At 45.9% G+C, this 16,606-nt stretch overlaps 1 protein-coding gene across 3 annotated transcripts in view; it reads left to right on the plus strand.

Moving 5' to 3' along the window:
• Positions 1 to 16,606, plus strand: part of LOC119430932 (6-phosphofructo-2-kinase/fructose-2,6-bisphosphatase-like) — a 78,043-nt gene that overhangs the window by 57,896 nt on the left and 3,541 nt on the right. Inside the window, exon 13 of one of the 3 annotated variants that reach the window (XR_007464096.1) lies at positions 12,825 to 12,959. The exons of 1 other annotated variant lie outside the window; for it this stretch is intronic. Coding sequence is in view for 1 of the 2 variants with exons in the window: in XM_037698402.2 (XP_037554330.1) it covers positions 2,679 to 2,726 (48 nt within the window). In the remaining variant the exon portion in view is untranslated. Of the gene's footprint in view, positions 1 to 2,678; positions 10,075 to 12,824; positions 12,960 to 16,606 lie in introns of those variants that run through there. One more of the 3 variants, XM_037698402.2, reaches the window with a different exon arrangement.

A 16,606-nucleotide genomic window follows, 5' to 3' on the forward strand; every position in this document is an offset into this window, starting at 1 on the left:
GCACCAGGAGTAAGGGGGATACGCGTCAAAAGGACGCGTACCACAGCCCAGCCAATCAGAACTTCAGCAGCAGACGAAATGGGCATGTCCACTAGGTGGACACTTGCAGAATACCCCCCTGGTCATTGTCGCTATCACGTAAGGCCCTGCACGTCGCCTCCGAGGTTGTTCACTGCGTCGCAGGCGGCCGCGGGTGACTCCTCATCTCTGAGGTCATTCTGAGAAGCTGCGCATTCTCCGTCATGCGTCACTTCTGGCAAGCAGTATTGGTGGCGTTGCTTTCAGTTTCGGTATCAAAAACTGCTAATCTTGTGAGCTTTTCGTAACTCTTTTACGCATATTTCACTCGTCAAATTTTGCACAGATGCTCCTCTGTATCTACACTATCTCTAGGCTTTCTATGCAGTCCTAAGTTTCGTTACAGTTGGTCTTTAAGCCTTGCCACACAGTACAGCATAAGACCATCTAGAACAGGTGTCATACTTCCATATTACGCCTCTCATTTCACTGTCATAACAGTGCTATGCGGCGAAATGAAAAAAAAGCCCATGTCCCGTGCATTGGGTTAAAGGTCCCCCGGTAGTCGAAATTAATCCAGAGGCACACTACGGCGTGCCTCGTAATCAAATGGTGGTTTTTGGCACGTAAAACTCTGGAATAAAAAAGCAATACATTGCTATGGTAAATATATATATCTTGCTACAATTGTAGCATCACTATTGCGTTATTCTTATGACAGGCACAACCTAAATCTCCCAACAGTCCAGCCGCATCGGGTTGATTAAAAGAGGCAGTGTTAACAGTAACGTCAAGAACACCAGTAGGACACCATTATTATCATTTCTATAGAATCGAGCATTGCTGAATTTCTGTCAACCCACAAAGCATGTCACCTCTTGAGGCTGCTCAGTAGGTTGCAATCACATAATTAGTCAATGTATACCGAAGGTAGCGGAATGTGTGTCAGTACAGCAGAACATAACATTAAAAAAAAAAACGTGGACATAAGTTTGGTGAATGTATGATCTGAAATCAGTATGAAATTGTATGAACTCGGAACATAATATTCTGTACCATGTTGCCTTCGTAATTGGAGAACTGGTTGTGACCCTATAGAAGCATTGGCTGTCATGCTGGCATTGCTCATGTATGGAGAAAGTACACTTAGATATATTGAGCATTGATAGCAGTGCATGCTTAAAAACCATAACTTTTCATTGTAGTAGGTGCATGGTACGAATTCTGAAGGGAGTCCGATTATATACAATACCTTCACTGTTAATCATGGCATGCCAAAATTGTGTATTAGGAGCCCTACACTATAGGGAAATAATTTCGTTTGACTGTTAGCAGAAAATATTTCAGCAGTCTTCGTACATTGTGAAGTAATTATTCAAGAGATGGTTTACCACAAGTGACTCAGGACGTGGACAGGCAAGTTGAAATGGTAAGCTAGAAAATAAACATGTCCAACTTTCTAGAAGGGTGCCACAAATAGTGACAGGCAGCCTAGTTTGGTAATGTGTCGAAAGATACGTTTACCCAAATGCCTGGGCAGTCGCGTTTATGGGCCACAGCATGCTTGTGGTGGTGGCCCTTAATAAGCACAACGCCCAACAGTGCAATTTGCACACATGGTTTATTTACCGTGCAGCAGTGTGTCCAAGTTGTTTGCAGTCAGTCAGTCAACTGTGGCAAGGCTTTATGTAATGAAAAAAAAAAAAAACGAACTGTGCCGACAACATATGGCACTTGTGATGTGCAGTGAAGTTTACTTTGACCACTCATCTCAATAAAACTGAACAGATGGTTGACACCATGCTGCAAGTAGACATGTGGCAGTTGTATTGTATAATAAATGTTGGGCAGGAATTTGTCATACTTCCCCCTCCCTCCGGGTATCAATACAGCTTCTCGACATTTCTCTTTCTGGTACTCACGGAATCACTGCTCTTTCACATAGTAGCTGAGATCATTACACTGTATGCCACCTCAGTATATGCACTATTTCTCAGACATTTCCCAATTTTTTTTGGCAGCCCCGCAGGCATCATTCGATCATGTTTTTACGCAAGATATGACTCGAAATTTAGGGTATCATTATACTTGGTTCAACCCCCACCACCACCACTAGGTCCTATGCATGGCACTTTTCAAATTGATGCTGCCAAGCAGTGAATGGCCACAGATCAACATCATGAGTCATAAAACTTCCATTAACTTATCTCTGCTGCCACTTTGGTACAAAGGTATTTTTCGTGTCTCTGCATCTTGTTTCTAGCCTTTACACTTCTCTCCTTTTTGTTCCCGTTTTCAGTTTAATTGCCGTGCATGTTCAATCAGCTGGGTTATAACCTCTTCTGCGAAGGCTCTGTAAAATAATCACTCCAGTGCCTAGCAATGCAAATATTCTGCGGACATATATTCCAGCAGTCCATGTATTTGTCTCCAATACCATTGCATCATGTTGCAGTACTCATCATCGCAGTTTTGCAGTCACTCATGGGTGAGGTAGCTACTCACGGGTGCGGTAGCCCCCTTGAAAACTGTCGATCCCACGTTTGCTGAAGTGGAACACCAGCCTTATGCAAGTTTTTTCCTGAAAATCCACGTCGTGTGGTTTATTCTTCGTTACATGCAAACGCCTTCAAGGAGAACAAAAAAAAATTGTCTTTCAGATTCCAGGAACTTTGGAGGACAAGTTCAAGTCTAAGAACGACGAGTGACCCCATATATACCGCATCTCTAGATTTCCGTCCTCTCCTCTTCCGACGATCCTACATGTTTTGAGATGGACAACATCTTGGCCTGGCGTTACGTAGAAACAAACCTTCTGGCCACCATACAAAGGCGAAAAAAAAAAAAAAGACAGCCTGCAATGGACCCTAGGTTGTGTATGTGTACTTGTTCCTGAAGACATCCCTGTTGGCGAAAAATCTGGGGCCTCGGTAACTTTGCCTGAAGGTACATGGATGAGAATTCAAATGAGTGGCTGAATCGGTGTGATGGCACCTGCAACCTTTGCCCTGCCCACAATGCACCGCCATCTTGTATGTTGCGTTTATTTTTTATTTTTTGTTTCCCTCTGTCTCGTGAGGTACGGCTCGTGTTGTGATCCTATGAAGTATGTGATAAACTGTCCCTGGTGTGCAGACCCGGCGCGAACTTGCTGTGTTTGATGCTGCACTAGGGAAGTTGTGATAGGACAGTGGAATCCCGTCCGGAACTGTTCCTGTGCACGCGCATTCGACCGCAGTTGCTATTGTGCAGAGTTGACGATCCTGTGGAGCTTCTGACAGTTGCGTGGGAGAAAGGGTACGTGGGAAATGTTAAGTTCTAAGTGGCGTTTTAGTAATGCAGAATAAGTTTTATGCCGCCGACAGAGGTACTTAACCGCTGAACGTGACACACCATAAAGTGGGTGAAAAACGTTTTAACGTGGCGGAGATATATTAGCGTAGAATACTAGAAGCCGTATACGGGATTATCAAATGGCCTTATATTAGCATCAAATATGGCAACGCTTTGCGATGCTGTGATGTACCTACAATGCACGGAACTTTTGCATTGAAGGACTGCCGTAAAAACCGGACTATAGGTCGAACCGGAATGTAGGTAGACCCCCCAACTAAGCAATTCTAAAAATGAAAAAAATCTTTTTCAATGGCAAATATACCGAAAGACACCCCTTAAACAAATGCGACTCAGCTGGTTGCACAATGGTGACGGTATTTATTTAAATGCTGCTCCGTGCCGTGATGATAAGGTGCTGACAAACACGCGGGTCGATGGCCGCACGATACGAAGCCCACGGCAACCTGGCGGGTTGCCGTGGGCTTCCGCCTACTCAATCGCCTTTTATTGCGATAGCAATTATATGGACACTCAAAAGCAGATTTCTGCCGTCGGCGTCGCCGTCGCCGTGAGGTTCCGTATGACGTCACTGGAGATGAAATCGTCGCCGCGCGCCGAACGCTGTATGTGCGAGTGAAAGGGCGCGAGGAGTGAACGGGGAGTGAACGCACGGCGGAGAACAAACGCGCGTTCTGCGCCGTGCTCCCTTAAGGGCATGCAGAAGTAGGCGTCTCTTTCCTCCTTTACAATCACCATATATGTAGAGCAAACGCGCCTTCTTCCGACGCGCGAGAGGCCGTGGGGGAGGGGAAGGGAAGGGAAGGGAGGCTACGTTTAGCTGCGGCACCAAGTGCCTATTTATATCAGAGGCTCCGGCAACAGTCACCAACGCCGCACCCATTTTGTGCGAACGCGGGCAAAACGCCGACGGCGTCGACAACAGTTATGCGTGTTGCCGGTGCTGCTGCATGTCCAAGTTTATACAGCTGATAAAGCTACTATCATTACTCCGTATAGCTCTCTACAAATTTGCTATCGTTTGCTATCGCAATTGATGCTTCGCCTTTCAGGTGAAACTGCGACAACTTTTTTCTTGAAGGCGACGGCGAATTGCCGTCGGCTTCCGCTCATTTTGAAACAAAATGTGAAAAAGCAGCCTGAATGCGATGGCGAAGGCGGCTGTTTACTTCTTCTGCCCATTGTTAGACTTCCCGAATTTTTCCGTCAATGTCCGGTATATAAGACGAGGGTCGACTTTTCGCAATGGTTTTTTGAAAAAAAGTTCGACCTATATTCCGGGTTTTACGGTATTTTTAATTTATCTGCAGGCCAGGCTAACTTCAACTTTTTCTCATCGAAAGCTTTTCTCTTTCTTATCTGAAGGCATAAAAGTGTCGCCGGATGCACTTATCAAGCTTATTTTTCAGAACAGAAGTACGGTCGACCTCCGCCAGTATGTCCTCGCTTAATTCGACTTTTCGCTTAATTCGAACACACTGAAAAGTTCTGGCGAGAAACAGTGCGCTGCTATGGCAGGAAAACGGGTCAGTTCGAATGCGAAAATACACGAAATTCAGCAGACGGTGCTACTGCGTTTGTCTCCTTTGATGTCTTTGTCACCGTCGGTGACGACAGTGTTTGTGGTCTGTGGGCCGCTCAACAACGACGACACAAAACGTGACAGTCCAAAGCCGAAGGCAGTGCATGAACGGTTCGACGCTCTTCACCGCATGCTGATTGAGTCGCGCTTCAAGAGGGAAAAGAAAATGCAGAAAATGTCGAGCACTAAAAATATTTAAGTAAAGTTGAAATTGTTAATTTTGCTGCCATTCGTTAATTCGACCTTTCGGATAACTGGATGAAATCTTGCGGTGCTGCAAGAGTCGACGGTTGTCGACCGTGTCGTACAACGCAGCGTTCCTGACGCTCTATATTTGAACCATAGCATCAGAAGGTTTCGCCACTCACTGCTGCTCCCATCCCGTCTACGTTAATACTTCTTCGCCGTGTATTAGCGCAAATCTTGCTTGTTATTCGGGATTTGGTCTCGAGATTGCTCGGGTACGAGACCAATTGCACGTGGACACAGTAAGTCGGTCCAAGCATGTGTCACTGACCATTGCATGCATTTAGCTTTGCCGGCGTGCTCCTGAGACACTTGAAAGAACTAATTAACGGAACTTCAGGGGCATAAAACTTATTCTGCACAATTCCGAACTGTAGTGGTTACGCAGTCAGAGGTAGCAGATAGTGACAGGGTTGTGCGCGTCGTTGCGGCTCTGCCGGTAGCGAGCACTTGTACAGGTTTTTGTATATGGCAGTGTGTATAGGGATTAAGTATCGCGCACGGACATTTCTGTATACGTGCGCCGCGCGCACTTACAATTGTGAACCGTATTGTATGCGGTATGTGTTTTGCCACGTTGGTGATATATCGTGCAGGTTCACGAGTAGCCGTGTGTGACAAAGGTCAGTGCTAGAGCATTTAAGGTGAGCGTTCTTACGACGCGCTTCGTACGCATTTGTCACGCAACCCCCGTATTCTGAAAGAATCTTCGACTCGAAGCTCTTCTTCCACGCCATGATAATGATGATTTATTGGCGTCCCCTTTGAAACGGGGCGGTGATAGTCACCTAGCCAGCTTGAGTTAGTCAGGGATGCTGTTTTCATTCCAGCATTTTTTGTATGCATCTCCTTGAGCTTTTTCTCTCTTCTTCAAAACTTAGCTATCTACCTTGTACTGCTACCTATGCCTGTAACGAAACCGGTCGTATCAGTCTCTTCCCTGCTTTTTTTCCACCACTACTCTACACATATCTTGCTTATATGGACTGCTGACCGGCTGATGCGTCTGTCCGCTTTAAATCTAACTCTGAGTTGATCACAGCGCTGCTCTTCCACTGAAGAAGACACTCCGTTTCTCAAAGATTGTTGTGGAGTGTACATGTAGCGCAGTGACCGCTTTTGTTGAAGGGCGGCGGTGGCTTAAACTTTCCTGGGTTGAGGTAGGGTGTTGAGTGGAAGACTGTTCTAGAGTACGGGGGTTGGACCTGTTTACATGAGCGCTCCGTACAGATTTGGACTTTAATAATGCGTTAAGCGCCATTAAAACAAGCCTGGACCCGAAATTACACTTGCCATAAGACTCCAAACAGGCCTGGAAAGCTGAACAGCGGCTGAGCATCTTGCTCATGCGCTATTCCCGCTAAGCGGATTGAGCCGTACAAGCGCTCGGCTATAATAGAATGGCTCTAGCGGCTGTGACTGAATATGTACCGTGCGATATCGCAGTACGTTACTAAAGCCTGGTTCTGGAGTTTTTGTTGTACAGTCACTGTGGATAAGGTGTGCACCAACCGAAGGAATCTGATTAGCTCGATTCCAGAAATTTTGGCTACTTATATGGGTGACCGTTGTCAAAGAAACGCGAAAAGGGGGCACTAATTAAACTTGGCTGACATATTAGTTATATATTGCCCTTCCCGCTCAACGCACTTTGCTTCTGTTCGTCGAAAAAAAAGCTGATTTGACGGGCCATAGTCCCCTTTTCACGCCCAAGGCACGGTGCCGATTGTTGAATTGTGTGGAGTCAAGGGCTTTGCGGTATCGTCGCCTACATACATGTAGAACCATTTTCGGGCAGCAAGAGTCTACAAGTTTGTTTGTTTGTTTTTTTACCTTTTGCAATATAGGCGTAGTAAATAGCCACGACCTGACGTTGCTAAATGTATGACGTCATTGAGAGCTGGTGCGGGAAATCGAGGGAGGCGTCGCCACCCGCATTTTGGTTTTAAAGCGAAAGCTTTAAGGGCCCCGTTACGCAGTGAGCACAGCGCCAACGGCGTTGAGCGTGAGCCAAAACTCGCTAGCAATCCTGGGGCGACTCGTGCCCTGTTTCTAGCAATCGCAGAGTGACGCGCGCGCCGTGCTTTCTATTAGCTTTCTACCAATCGTAGCGCGGCATCCGCGGTGCCGGCCGGCCGGGGAAAAAAAAAAGAAAAACAGAACGCTCGCCTTCGTACATAGCGTTCGCCGTCAGCGTTTCCCGGTAAACATTACGGCGACATAAGCTGCAGTTGCCGGGAGGTGTGAGAAGCAGTCGGTGATCTTTGAATGCTATCGCGTTCTGCTCTTACAGGCGAAGTTTAAACGTCTCATAATTGTCTCGTTTTTCTGCTTCGCCATGCGCCCGTTTGTCGCTAAAGAGTCGCCTATTTGCTATTTCGGAGGTGTAATATCTGAAACAAGTTTAGTAAACTAGACACAAAAAAGAGAAAAAAAAAGTAATTTGAGCTTTACTAGTTAATTGTCCATCTATAATGCAGAAGAAGAAAAAAACTCTACGTGAGAAGAGACTTGATGAGTTGGAAAATACTCAAAAACAGGCAGGTGGCGACAACGCCTTCAAGTCCCCGCAACAGTTCGCTGTGACGTCATGAATTCTCACGGCGTCTGCGCGGGCCTAAATTTTTAATCGGCAAAGATAGTGCGTTGTATGCTAAAGGAGGCCAAGAACTGAACTTTGCAAGTTTCAGGCACTTTTACTCCGTCACTGGTATAAAAGATCTGGGGTATCGCTGTGCGTTGGTAATGTCCCGGTGTCTGCTATAAAGCGACACTATAGGCGCTGGATTCAGTGCGCACTATAACGCGCACATTTCGGGGAGTGATCGATCGAACATAACGGCATGTGATGACATGTGGCTTTCTTCTGTCGGTGCACACCATACACCGTTTTATACATAGCAGGCACCGCTGCAAAGGCTAGCAAGAATTCTCTCAATTCTCGCATCCGTTACCAAATAATAGTGCGTCACCTATAGTTTAGATACGTACGCGAGTATAAGAGTGGGGTTGAAGATGAATATGCAGAAGACAAAGATCATGTTCAATAGCCTGGCAAGGGAAGAATTCAGGATCGCCAGTCAACCTCTAGAGTTTGTAAAGGAGCACGTTTATCTAAGTCATGCAATTACTCACAGCGAACCCTGATCATGAGAAGGAAATTTGCAGAATAAAATTGGGTTGGAGTGCATACGGCAGGCATTGCCAAATCCTGACTGGGAGCTTACCACTGTCGTTAAAAAGAAAAGTGCACAATCATTGCATTCTACCAAAACTAACATATGGGGCAGAAACTTGGAGGTTAACAAAGAAGCTCGAGGACAAGTTAAGGTCCGCACAGAGGGCGATGGAACGAAAATTGTTAGGCGTAACGTTAACAGACAGGAAGAGAGCGGTGTGGGTCACAGAGCAAGCGGGGATAGCCGATATTCTAATGGAGATTAAGAGAAACAAATGGATATGGGCAGGCCTTGTAATGCGTAGGATGGATAACCGGTGGACCATTATAGTTACAGAATGGGTACCAAGAGAAGGGAAGCGCAGTCGAGGACGGCAGAAAATGAGGTGGTTTGAGGAAGTTGTGAAATTTGCCGGCGCAAGTTGGAATGAGCTAGCGCAAGACGGGGACAATTGGAGACCGCAGAGAGATGCCTTCGTCCTGCAGTGGACATAAAAAACACGCTGATGATGATATAGGTATGCCTCGTATACTTCGGCGTCTCGTACTTTAGTCGCAAAATAGCTCGTCACTATTACATAGCAGACTTCGCAGATCTGAACCACATTACCACCGAACGGGCGCAGTGACCGGTTTATGTGACCAAAAACGTAGTACGTCGCATATTGGAAGCACAAAAGTGCGCAAGTCATGCGTGACTCGATTTAAACTTACGTGCGCCAGTCGTAGTTGTAACATTTGAAGTGGTTATTTCGTAGAAATCGTCGCAGATCAAAAGTAACCGCAGTGCGAACCGCGCGGAGTGACACTTCTGAGGCCGCACTACTTGCATAGATTCCTCAGCGTTGCCTGCCCTGTATGAAACGGGGTATGAATAATCACGTCACTGTGGCTTTGGCGCTCTTGAGTTAGAGGGGGTAACCTTTCCCGCGCTAAACAAGATGATATAGGAGCCCTTCACTATCGTTAAAGGCCACCAGCAACGAAATTTAAGTTGGGCTAAATTAGTTATACACGAGTAGCGCATACTACTGAAGCAATCTTGGAAAGCTTCAGGGTTGTCCAATTACTTGACTGTCTAATTTTCTTATTAGCAGCTTTTAAATGTCAGGACCTAAGCAGACAGCCCATCCACCTGGTGGTTGGCGAGTATGACGTAAGTTCCAGCACGTCAACTCCGAGATGTTTTCAGCGCGGGAAGCCGCTGGCAACGGCTAATCTCGAAGGCCATGCCTAGGGGCCGCGCGTACCAAGTCGTGCGTCACTTCTGGTTAGCGATAAGGGCAGCGTATTTTTTTTTCTCTTAGTTTCGGTATCGAAACCGTCTAATTTTGGGAGCCTGTTGCGACGTATCTACTCGCATTTTCAAACGTCAAATTTTGCACAACGGCTGCTCCAAATCGACACTGGCTGAAACAATGCTTTCTTACGTGCCCCATAACTTCGTTGCTGTTGGCCTTTAAGTACTTCGGACGTCGTGTAGACAGTCTAGCCTTTGTTGTTGTTGTGCTTGCATAGGTATATACATATTATACGTATACGTGATAGTTCTTGAGCATATTTTTGATCTCCTTGTACACAAGTGTATATGGTCTGAACGCTTCACAGAAGTATTTGTGCTTATGATTATTATCATCACCATTAGTCCCACTGTAAAATCCTGACGAAATAAAAAGCGTTTTATGGAATCTACAAACGGATCTGCGCGTACATTACTTCTTTGGCCAGTGCCGCGTTTCGTGAACTAGTTTGCCAATATAGCGTTCAGCAGGAGTCACTACAGCCATTTTTAAAAGTTCAGAGGCCAGCGCGCGCACGGGTGTAGCTAGGTCCTGAGGTGGTGCCATTGTGGCATGCACGCCTGGTGCTGCTGCGCTCTCGTAGGATGCCTGCCATAGTGTTTCGTAGTAAGATTACTATGCTGCAATCGCTCGCCCACCATGGGATTCCAGGATCTCATCCCCTACTGTTTATGGTTAAAAACCTGCTTGAAATATTGGCTTACACTTAACAGGCGCTGGAATATCGTGGTGTTTTAGGAACAACTACTTCATTCGTTCCTCGCGAACGGCGGTGTTGCGCATCGTCACGTTATTCTCGCTGAAGTAGTCGGGGAAAATGTAAACGCAATTCTAAGTATGGAGGATTCTCGGAATTAAAAATGACCTATGTGGTGTGGGCATCTGTCTCAAAAGTGAAAATGCTGGGGATATTAGACGACGAGGCGGACTGCGTGGCCTTGATAGAGTCTGCTCCATCCAGGCCGTGCAAAAGAAAGGACGGTGGTTATTTTTCATGCGAAAGCATTATGTGACTCGTGAGGCGGAAAATCCGGCGTTGGCGTGATCACACGATGGTCCAAAAAGGCTACGAACCCTCGACCTTTGATGAGACTGAAACCCACGACATTTGTTCTTAATTAAGGCGAAGTTAATTAAGACAGTTAAGATAGAGTTAAGGCACTCGCACCCACGACCTTGTGTTGTGTGCACCTTGTGACGAACACCGTTTGTCACGCGTCGTCGTGGCGCTTCTGCAGACGTGACCATTCGAGTCACGTTACTCCGCCAGTAGCGCCACCGGACGTCGCCGCACTTCTGCTGACGTGCCCGCAATGCTTTCGCATTCATACTCGTAGGAATAACTAAGTGCCCCTTGAATTCTTTTTTTTTTCCTTACTTTTTATTGAGCCTTGTAAAGCTTACGATCGTGCAGTGTACGAGTATTGCTCTAAGGTAGCCCTAATTTTTGTCACGTCGCTCTTGGTCGAAATGAGAGCCGCAGTAGGGCAATACGTTGAAACTTCGAAAACCTTGGCGGCAGCAGTACGTTGTTGTCTGCTCGCGCTTCGCGGAAGCCATCTGGAGGGAGTGCAGACAATTGGCACGCATTGACATCCTGTTCAAGAGCGTGCGTTTCTTGTTAAGAACTGTTGCACTTGTCGATTGATAAAAACTGGCGATTTGCAGAACATCCCGCGCGTGATCAGAAAGGTGTCACCTCGTGTTCTGGCCACTTAAAATCATCGCCGCTTCGAGTGCATGTCATATGTTACGTACTTCACATAAATATGTAGTGCATACCCAGGTGACGTCTTTTTTAAAAATTTTTTGCAAGTATTTTTATTATAAACTTAAATATTTTCAGGGCTGCGTTCCGTTGTGACACTGTTTATTTTTTCCATCTTGTAATGACGCTTTATGCCGTTCTGTTGCGTTATCGGTTATATTCACGACAACGCAGATCCTGCCTTCAATATGCAGGTTGTCTTGTATAATAATAATAATGATAACAATAATAATAATAATAATAATAATAATAATAATAATAATAATAATAATAATAATAATAATAATATAACAAGAACCACTGAGGCGGTCTTCAACCCACAACGCCTATTACTCTGGAAAAGCCCGCATTGAGTGCTTTTTAGCGAGCTATAGATAGATGCACGCACTCGGGACAACTTGCGGGGCATGTCGCAAATCCTGTATACGGGTTAGCGCCTGTATAAATCAGTCAGTAGCCAAGCCAAACACGGATATTCTGTACGTAAACGTGCTCTGATAGGAGGGCTTGCTATAGCAGTGAGCAAACAGCGCATTCGAGCTCTACTGTGCAGTTATTCTCCTTTTTCGTACGATAACTGTGTTTCTCGCATTCTTAGGACACCTGTGTGGTTTCAGGGCTCACTGGGCTTATCGTCTAGTATATATATATATATATATATATATATATATATATATATATATATATATATATTTGTATCATGCGCATCATTGTAATACGGGCCCCATGGCGCCTAGGAAACCCGTAACATTGACCAACTTAAAGCAGTGACAAAAAAAAAAGGAAGAATCCGCGACAGTATGGCAACCAGCTGCAAAACATTTACGATTATCATGCATATGCAATATAGCAGTGAGAAACTGCAGCTCTCTGTTAGTACGTATGTTAGACGCCATGTTCTGTGAGCAAAGCCCTTTGGTGCCAAGTTTTGTATACAAGAAAACAAAAAAGAAATCTGACATATAAAGGCAACACAAGAGAGAGAGGTTCACAGGAAGGTGGGCTTGAGGCGTCTAACTTCGGTACAAGGAATGTCGCTGAAGCCAACGTTTCGACTTGGGGGGCTTGTCTTCAATAAAGTGCTAACTTGGGCCGGTTGGTACGTGTCTGCGCTGTTATACTCGTTAATTTTTTTCAGACTTGTCTTCGTCTGTTTGTTAAAACTTTGGCTTCAGCGACATTCGTTGTTCTGCCACTGTGAATACCGATATCTCGTGGTCGTCTGGTGCTTGAAAAAGAAAACGCATACGCGTCGGTCATTTTAGACGTGTCGAAGTAACACGATAAACCACTTGAATTTTCCTTACCGCCGTATATCATCGAGGTGCATGGTCGGTCGTACTCACGCTGCGCCTTCTGCACTCCGTTTCGCCGTAGGTTGCAACCTAGTGGCAGCTTTGCGAAGGCCAGCTCAAGCGTCCTGACGTCCTTTGCGAAATGCAGCCACGGGTCGCCGTGCCTGTGAAGCCGGTCGCACGTACAAACCTACCTGGCGCACGGATGTACTTTGCGGTAACCACGTAAACCCTCAACGCTCTGCACAGTTCTTTAACGTCCTAATTCGTCATGGGCGAATCTATAGTCCCAGTGCATCGACCGGCACGCGCCCAATGTCATTTGCTGATGCAGGTTTGTACCAGGATTGCCAACCGCTTTATCGAAAATTCCCGGGCCCCGACCTGACCCTGTTGAGGTAGTCATCCCGAATAGATGCTTGGAGAAAGTTCGGAACCGGATACCGCATTTGACGTTCGGTGTGCAGCATGCGTATTGAACGTGTGGCTTGCAACTGCCCAAACTCTTGTGCTTCCCGAATTTGTTAGGTCCTACTCCTCAGCGGTCCAGTGATGAGATAGTCTTTCATGAGAACTCCTTCAGACTTCGGTCAATTGAACGCGGTAGAACAAAATTGGAACTTCTACCTGTAATGCGACAATCTTGCGTGACTGCATTTAATTTGAAGCGGAATTTTACTTGTAATATATAGCATCAATGTTTACGAGTAGCCACTTATCGGTTTAAGCGATACAACGTGAAAAACGAATTGAAGGAGATGCTGATTTCACCAGAACTTTACTTCTTGTAACAGCTGTCCGAACGCATTGCTTAGAAGAATTGGCAACCCTTGTTTCCACGGAAGCCAACTGTGTCGGGACCGGATCTACTTGGGTGCAGTTGATGGTGCCAAGTCGCCGTACCTGGTGTCCTGGTTTTCTGCAACGCATCGTATATCGCATCCTATAGGATGCTTATTGGGGCGCGTGCATTATCCATGGTTTATACTATGGCTAGCGCCCTAGTAAACGCCTGTTCCGCAAGTCTTTCTCTAACAGTGACGAAACACAACATCAAGGGTGCAGTAGATATTGCAGTCTACATTGTCACCACTTTTTGCTCCAGCGTAAACTGAAACGGAGTAACTGCGCGCTACTACGAAAAGTTTTTCATGGCCCTCGATATCGCTGCTTTCCGCTGATGGCGCAACGAGACGACAAAAGTCATGGTTTTGGGCACACTGCGGTTGTCACCACCTGTCGTCGGTCAATTAGAACACGTTACTGAAGTACGCGCCAAAAGCATGCTTGTGTTTTGCTGCCTTGAATTCGTAACAGCGAAGGCGGCATGGCAGGTAAACAGTAACTTCTAAACCTCCGTTGGTGTAGCTTACTAGGCCAACGAAAGGCGAACGCGAGAGCAGGGGACAGCGATTGCTTTAGGACGTAACGGAGAACGGCGTTTGCTTTCCAATACTGGTACTCCATCTTGGCCTAGACGCACTTCCACAAAAATGGTGATTTTTCGTTACCCGCGTCTTTAAATTTGGTAAGCCAGCATAAAACTATTACAAGCCCGCCGTGATATCTTAAGTGGCCGGCGCGCACTTAGGGGAAGTACTTAATTGGCTCTCATTCCGGTATATCACCAACATTTACGAACAAACAAACGAACTTTTTCCGAACATCCTATAATGCTTAGGAGCGCGGACGAAAAGCCTTCAAAAGGCTTGACTGGGTCCGTGCCCAGTCACCTTATGGGAACAAAAGTGAACGATCTCACGAATTGCGCAAGTGTCCATCAGTGAAAGATTGCCCTGCAGGCCTTAATGGCAGAACTATATATAGTCCGTTTCGTACATTGCAGGCAATGTTATATATATATATATATATATATATATATATATATATATATATATATATAGGAAAATCAGAAGCACAACTTCGCGGTTATCTTAGGTTTATTATTTTCCCAACAGTTTCGGTCGGTGGACCGACCTTTTTCCTTGAAAAAGGTCGGTCCACCGACCGAAACTGTTGGGAAAATAATAAACCTAAGATAACCGCGAAGTTGTGCTTCTGATTTTCCTAAATACGCTTGGCCCATTGAAAAATCCATATATATATATATATATATATATATAGGTATGCGTCATGTAATTCGACGTAACAATAAATCTCGTGCTTTTCTGTTCTTATATATGAAGGAAATATTATACAGGTTTTTTTTTTATCTGCACCAAATTTTCAAAATTAGAAAAATATATATCTTGGTCACGTTATTTTTACCATTCGAGTGTACGGATTGGCGGCCTCTAGATACAGAGCAATTTCAGCACTTACGTGCGTAATTAGCGAAGTTACGCTAATTAGCTTTAATTATCCACGATAGGCGGCTACAGCAAATGAGTACTTTGGGGCCCGTCTTCGACACTACCTATCTCAACGATCAATTTTTTTGAATAGCGGAGTTCATGTGGGAGCTACGCGAACAATTAGTTCCCCTTGGCAGGCTCCTTGAAACCGAAACTGGCCGCAAAAAGAGCGTCTGTGTCGTCGATGTGGCGAGGGGTACGTATATGATATTAATAATATTGATATATAAATATGGTTTACGCCTCGTTCTCGGTTAACACACAAGCGAAAACAGGCACTTATAAAATATATTCAGTTCCCGTCGGCCTTGAGCGAACGAAAGCTCGTTGCTTTTTTAGTAGCCACGTTCAAGCGAATACGACAGTGGCGGATTGCCTAGCATTTCCTGCACGTCGCACGCGTGTAAACGGCGGGAATTTTGCTAGCAAGCGAATTAACGCAGCAATGACGTTGCTCTGCATTTCGAGTGGTCGCTGTGACGTTGAGAGGATGTTTACTCAACTGCGTTGCGTTCGAAGAACGGTGGCTGCTTCGTCTAGTTGGCATTTCATTAACTTTGTTGCAAGAACGTATACTCGGAATCCGTGAAGCAGGACGACAAAAGACGAGGTCTGAAGGCCCAACAGGTCTAGGATGGACACAGAAGTGTTCCTAATGCATATGATAAGTTACACCAACAAGGGCTTGCAAGATGACGAAAAGCGACACACCTCCCGCGAAGCCTGCTCTTGTGCACTACTTTTACAGCGCAGCTGTCATAGGCTAGGTTCCAGGAGATGGCGTCCGGCAACGCAGCGGAAGTAGAAAGACAGGAAGTAGATCAATAATTTCCAGCTTCATGTGCGTGGCGCTTTGGTGGTTTCGTGGCGGTTTTTGGCGGTCCGTGGCGGTTTCCCGCCATTTGTGCCTTAGCACAGGTGTCAAAACGGATGATGGATGGCCGATTGTTATACCCCTCGCCACCGTCGATGCCTCTTTCACAAGTGTCGCGATACTCAGCGGCGGCACGTCCCACCAATCGTTGTGCCCCTTTGTCTCGTGACGTAGGGATCGCGGTAGCGCTGTTATCAGCAATTACCCTTTGAACTCGCTAAGGGACGGACGCTGGTTTAACCACATCTTCCAGGATCGGGACGTCAAGATCCTGACGATGCCGTGCAGTGTGCCGCGGCTATAATCGCTGTGGCTCATACGCTAGTCTATGAGGATGGGGCGGACTTGGCGTATAGCAAACGCACCACTTGGCCACCGCTCCGGGCGAAAACAAGACGCCGGTGTCCTTGCTCTGACGAACATGCTGAAGACGCTGAATGCAGTCAATAATGATAATGTATACTAAATTCACTATAGCAATGTTCACTATAGCAGACCCACCATAGTCATAGCTTCGCTGGCTTCCATATTCACAGTAGTGGAAGTGTTCTGAATTTTTTTGTACTTTCTTTCTTTTTCTGAAAAAAAAAGTGCAGAGAACAAAAAGAAAGATCGCCAAAACCGTCTCTGTATGTG

This window comes from Dermacentor silvarum, chromosome 10 (genome assembly GCF_013339745.2).
Source record: "Dermacentor silvarum isolate Dsil-2018 chromosome 10, BIME_Dsil_1.4, whole genome shotgun sequence".
NCBI classification, from domain to species: domain Eukaryota; kingdom Metazoa; phylum Arthropoda; class Arachnida; order Ixodida; family Ixodidae; genus Dermacentor; species Dermacentor silvarum.